A 6,405-nucleotide genomic window follows, 5' to 3' on the forward strand; every position below is an offset into this window, starting at 1 on the left:
AGACAAACATCAAAAAATATCTTTTTATTTTCAGAAAATATTTTACGAAAATGTCACATCTTTCGCGAAACAAACGGAGCCTTAATTTTGTATTTCTGGGCTAAATAAGAAGACTGAGATCGGTAGAGGAAGCAATGCGGTAGGTTCTTGCTGGGTGTTGGGGAGAGATTACAAGCACTGATCTTTTTGGGTTGCCGTGTTTGTCCATGGAATGAGATACTTTGTTAAGTTGCGGAGCCTGCGCGAATCCAAGGAAGATCTGAGAGTGGGCCAAGATGGAGATCCTCTGTGCGTAAAGAAATTCTCTTCCCTTTTTCTTTTTCTTTCTAAAACGGAAGGAATTATATTATCATGCTATGTACAAGAATAGATTTGTGAAATGGATTACACTCTAGAATTGTACTAAATCGTGAGGGTAGGAGATTTTCGTTGCGTTCAACATGATTGTACGCCCCTTAAATTTTAAGGGATCCGTTTTTTTAGTTCGGTTAAACTGGAAAATTCAAAGCCAAATTCTTTCAAAGGAACGTTAGGATAGACGTCGCTCGTAGAGTGTGCCATGTGTCGGCCACACACCGAAAGCAGCCACTCATTGAAAGCGCTTTGGAGCACCAGTTTACATTTAGCTAACAAAACAAATTCGTTGTGTCTATTTTAGATCTATACCCAGAAATAACTGATTTTACAAGCTTAATTCTAAGATCCAAAAAATAATGCTTTCTTTTTTCTGCGCAAGCACATCAACAATTTGCTTTTCATTTAACTTATGTCCTTTGATAAATGAAAAATTAACTACGGGCCGCTCATGTTCTTACTTCTTCTTCTTCTTCTTTTTTCAACTTTTGACCCAAATGTTCTCAGTACTATTGGCTTTCAAACTTTTTTAAATTAGACCACTTATTATAATGATGAAGAGTTTATTTATGGGACCTCATGTTCTACTTGTCTTTAAATTTTCTTGAGCCAGTTTGCAATTTTTCAAAGGAAGCAAGCACCACACAAATTATGACATGGTTTAAAGATTAAAGCAAAAGGGAGCAAGCAAAAAGCAAAGTGAGTTAGGTGTTAATAAAGCAGAGGGCCACATGTCAACTCCTTAGAGGCTGCCTCTCCATGCGCCAAAATACTTACATTATGGTCAACCACATGAGGGCCATGTTTCACTTGTTCCATGCTGATTGGTGGGTTACAGATATGAAGATTACTTTCCTTAAAAAAATTTAAACTTTAGATCTAGTCTCGATTTACCTTCAACTTTCTTTTTGTTTAACAAATCCCAAACTTTCACTCGAGACTCAAATTTGCTCGGGCATCCAAAAATTGCAACTAATTTTTCCAAAATTATCGACATCGGGAGGATGTTGTAGTTCCATATGAATGTGAGGGTGTCGATAAAGACGTTAGTTGAAGTCATGAACCTCTAATTGGCCCTAATGTTGATATTTTGAAGAAACCAATAACGGATGGAGGCATTGGCAAATTTGGGAATAGAGTGAAAGTTGGGCTTTTTTAAGATAAAAAAAAAAAAATTGGGGTAGAATTGAGACTAGACCTACAATTATAGTTTTTTTAGAGAAGATATGGTTAATGAAAATTTTCTCCAACCAGATGCGGAGGAAACGACTAAATGCACCGACATTGCTTGAAAATGTGGAAAATCACTTTAAGTTATATGTTTCTTAGGTTACATGCATTTAGCAGAGGAGTGCTAAACCCTATCCCCATATTGTAGGTTCCAGCTATGAAAGTAGATTGCATGTGTTTTTTATATTAGGAGAAAGTTGGTCGAGGATGCTTGTTGCATTTGGCAGCCTATGAAATCCTATCTCAAGTCTAGCTTTGCCTTTGGGCCTGCATTAGCTTCTCCTCTTACAGAACTGATCTGATTGCTGTTCTTGCAAGATTATTAGTGGAAAGCTTTGTGTGTGGTGCATGGTGTTTAAAAATTGTGCTCGTTCAAGTGGTGGTTCAAAGTCATAAAATCGATTGAGTTAAATAAAAGGTTGTGTCCGTACGGTGTTTATTTAATTAAGAATATCGTTTTATCGAACACCGGAACTTTTAATTTTACTACCTTGCCTTTTCCGTTGTTAATTTTCTGTTGATTCTGTCTGACCAATGGTGTGGATTAAGAGCAAAATTGGTGGAGTGAGTTAGATCTTGTGATATTTCAGTGTGTGTTTTTAATATTCTGCATATACGAAGAAATTTGTTCAATATCCGTCTCACTTCCAAAAATCTGCCTGGCTTGCAACTTTTTGTGATTTTTTATGAGATAGAATCTCAATCTCCAGAGTTTTGACTTGCACAACTTAAAGTCCTCTCTTTGTAAATTTGCTGATAGCAAGTTTTCTCTTGAACAGGTTGCTTATATGGCTCTGGTTAGCTCTTTTCCTTTCAATTCGTTTCTGTCTGGGGTCCTTTCTTGAATCGGGACAGCCGTCCTGGCTGGTGAGTGGGATAGTCAATTGTAAACTTCTTGGATTTGCATATCTGAATTTGCTTTCGTTCATTGGCTGCAGTTTGTCTCCGTATCCAAGTGAACAAGGAGAACAAGGAGTTCAAGGTAACCTTCTATCTGTACCACTTGTTTTCAATTATTTGTGAAGAGGGAGACACCCACCTCACTGTTGCTAACTTTTGGTCAGTGCTTTGTCTAAACACAGCAATAGCTTAATAATTGGTTCTAACCTGATTAATGTTGCTTAACTCACGATTTGCAGGATTTACTGCCCAAGCGTGCTATCGCAGATTTTGTTCTCTGCAATTTGGTGCTTCACTTGGTGATTATGAATTTCCTAGGTTAAGTCGGAGCCAGGGGTTTTGCAGGACCTACATATGGAAAGGGTTTCGCGGACTCGCGATTAACTTGTAGTTAAATACTAGTTGCTGATTCATTTTGCTTTACTGGACTGTGAGGTACAACAATGCTATTGCTAGTGATATCTGAATGATAGACTCACTGAACTTGAGGATTTTGTGCAGTGACTGGAGAGCCGAAATTTTATGTTCATGTTTCCGAAGTACACAGAAAATGTATGATTTCTGCCAAGAACTTCACGTAAATCTCATCAAGAATCCAAAATGGCCGGGGAATATTGTGAAGAGAATATAGCAATGTATCGAAACCTTATAATGACTGAGATTACTGAAGTTAAGGGGTTTCCTGAAGCGTACAATGGCTAATTTGAAGCAACTGTTCTTCCATTTGAGCATCCTCACGGATAAAATGAAATCGAAAGCATCTGCGTAGACTAATAAAAATAACTTAGTCATTGATAGGTCATCCAGAAAATAACAGGGAGGAAGCAAATCATTCTTCAAAGTCAGTACTTTGAGAAAATCATAACTTAGTCATTGATAGCTTATCCAGGATGAGCAATCTTACTTGATGGCTATGACATTTGATGTGCTTAGAAGGCATTTCTGATGACTGTTGGCCTTCTCAGGAGACTGATTTCTCCGAAGCATCATGTCATGCTCCTCTCCATCAGCTTCTCCGTTCCTAGAATCACGTACGAGAAGGAAAGCAATACCCTTTTGTCATGGAAAGTGATTAAATTCGACCTAACTATATCATGTAAAAGGAAAGGAGACAGAAAGAAAATAATCCGTCTTTTTATTCGCTGATTAAATATCAAAACATTTCCTTCCTACATTGCTAATATCAAGGTTTTAGTCATCAAAATGTTTAATAATGGCAGATTCAGAGGACGAATACTCCTGAAGCATTGTGCCGACTTCCAGGACCAGCATCTCTATTCTTTGAACTACTTAAAAGATAAAAGTAGAATAACGGGATATCAAGAAAAAAATGGAGTCATCAAGTAGGAAATGCTGATGAAATTGGCAATACATCTTGACAATGAACAGTGTGACCTGCTTTATTTACCTTTCGAAGGAAACGTGAATCGTCCCGAACATTCTGGCCACAGTGCTCGGCTCATTGGAGCATTCTTTGCATGAACCAATTGTTTCTCTCTGCCTCAGTAGGACAATGAACGTATGAAATTCCGATAAGTTGTGCATCTGAACGTCCTTTAGAGATACAAGCCTCGATTCCTGAAGCTCTGTGATATCCACTTCAAAATTCGACAGATGGGAACAATTTCCCAAAGCTCGGAGCTGAATCCCTCATTTTTCCACATTTGCAACTTTCTCCAATCCCTGAACATCACGAAGCTTCAAACACCCTTTAATGTTCAAATCTTTCAGGTTATCAAAGCGCGAGAGGTCTGATAATGTTTCAATAGATCTGCACCCCTCGATATCCAACTTTTCCAAGTTTTTCAATCTCTCAAGGCCTTTAATTTCGACTAGATTGCGACATTCGCCAAACCATAATTGCTTTAGATGTGTTAATGGCGAAAGGTCCGGTCTTACAAGGGATTGACAGTCATCTACCGACAGGAGTTCCAAGTTTTTCAATTTGTCAAGGACTCGAACTTGAAGTAGATCTGACTCGTGGAATGGGCTCATACACAAGGCTCTTAAAGACTCTAGATGTTCAAGGCCGTCAAGTTTGGACATCTTCGAGCATAAAATTACAACTAGTTTTGTCAAGGATTTTAATCCTTCCAGACCCTTGATTTCTGTCAGCTCACTGCACCACTCGAGTTGTAATACTGACAAGAATTCCAAACTTGACAAACTCGGTAACTCTTTCAACTCATCACAAACGTGGACATTAATCTCCAATAATCCTGAGGGAAGCTCTGGAATGGATTCTAGCAAATGGCAACCCAGAACAGTGAGCTCTTTTAGGTGGATTAGATGAGAAAGTTGAGGCAATGTGTGATGCTGGCAGGTGACTCTCAGAACTGTTAAACAGGCAGGAAGCTCAGGCATCGACTGAAGATTGTAACAATTGCATAACTCAAGGTGTTGCAGAGAAGGCAGTTTACTGATGCTTTGTGGCAACGATAGAAGCATCTTGCAGTTGTATAAATCAAGTTTCTCAAGACGAGAAAGCTTATCGAATGCATTGGTGAAGCCGGAAATGGATGTCGAATTTAATACAAGGATCTTCAGTGAGGACAACCCATCTATAGGGATTTCGCCTCCTAGACTCTCGCAATTTATGGCATATGATTCTTCAAGGTTGCCCAACTTGCTAATAGTACTAGGTAAACCACTTAATTTCCCACTTTGAGAAATATCCAAAATTTTCAAGTTTTTCAAATCCCCGATGGATTCAGGTAATTGGCAAATACCTGACCATGACAAGTCCAATTTGGTCAACCATTCCAACTGCCCAATTGAGTTGGGGATATGATGGAGGGCATCATCAAATCGGGAATCGTTTTGAAGTCCCACTCTACATGACAGGCGTTGCAATTTCACTAGAGATCCGATACTATCTGGAAGTCTACATAACTTGGAGCAATCACTCAAATCAAGGGTTGACAAATTTATCAGATGGCTAATTGAGTCGGGAAGTCCAACCAATGATACGCAACCCCTGGCGTTAAGCACCTCCAGCTTCTTCAAAGAACCTATGCAAGGAGGAATTTCCTCTATAGCAGTCCTTCCTATGTGCAGTTCCTTCATTTCTTCCAACTTGCCCATTTCTTGGGGTAGCTGTTGGAGTTTCTCACATCCGTCCAAGTCCAAAATTTCGAGGCCCTTGGCTTCTCCAATGGAAGTTGAATTTGCTCCAGATTATCGCATCCACTGAGGGTTAGTATCTCTAAATTTCGAAAGGCTGAGAGATCAGGAGTAACTTTTAAAGAACGACAGCGTGCAAGACTTAGAACTTTCAACTGCTTCGCCACCTACAAAACAAATGATAACTTTTCACTACGAGCAAGTCATTAGAAACAAAGGACAAAAAAAATAAGATGCTCTCCTTCTGACCTTGAGACGACTCCAACCTTCCCAAAGCTCCGAAATGTCACTTCTCGATAACACAAGCACGACTAATTTCTCCAGACTAAAACTAGTGGGCACGAATGCAGGGCATCCCATCCACAAAAGACATCGTAACTTAGTGTTACGTCTCAAGGATTGCAAGTATATTCACGGCGCAAAAACATGTCTAAACAAGGCTAAGGAGATTCACATTCCATTTATGTCGAGGATAGTAATCGGCATTAATAAAGATAGTTATCTATTAGTTTCTATCTAGAAGGATAGCCATCAATTAGTTTACATTTATCAATTAGTTTCTATCTATAATTGATATTCATATGTGTACTCGGCTATTTAAGAGGCCATTACGTTACACTAAAGAATCAAGCAATCACAATTCTATTCCTACCTCCCTTCCTTCTTTCTCCTTCTCCCTCTTTCGTTCCTGCTATATGATGTGAATCGTTGCGGAAGTTGATCGTTCTACGAAGATCTATGAGTTGCGAATTTGCTAACCTCAACCCCCAATCGAACCTGTGATTAGTAATCTCGGTA

The 6,405-nt window shown here is 39.0% G+C and overlaps 1 protein-coding gene and 1 pseudogene across 1 annotated transcript; one reads left to right on the plus strand and one right to left on the minus strand.

The window, feature by feature from the left end:
* The first annotated feature begins 2,118 nt into the window (after nucleotides 1-2,118).
* On the plus strand, nucleotides 2,119-3,011 carry LOC115744447 (annotated as a pseudogene).
* A 1,123-nt stretch (nucleotides 3,012-4,134) lies between these two features.
* On the minus strand, nucleotides 4,135-5,568 carry LOC125316646 (putative adenylate cyclase regulatory protein). Its single transcript, XM_048285492.1, has one exon. It carries the CDS (start codon nucleotides 5,566-5,568, stop codon nucleotides 4,135-4,137), a length of 1,434 nt encoding a protein of 477 aa, XP_048141449.1.
* Between the last annotated feature and the right edge of the window lie 837 nt (nucleotides 5,569-6,405).

This window comes from Rhodamnia argentea, chromosome 9 (genome assembly GCF_020921035.1).
Source record: "Rhodamnia argentea isolate NSW1041297 chromosome 9, ASM2092103v1, whole genome shotgun sequence".
NCBI classification, from domain to species: Eukaryota; Viridiplantae; Streptophyta; class Magnoliopsida; order Myrtales; family Myrtaceae; genus Rhodamnia; species Rhodamnia argentea.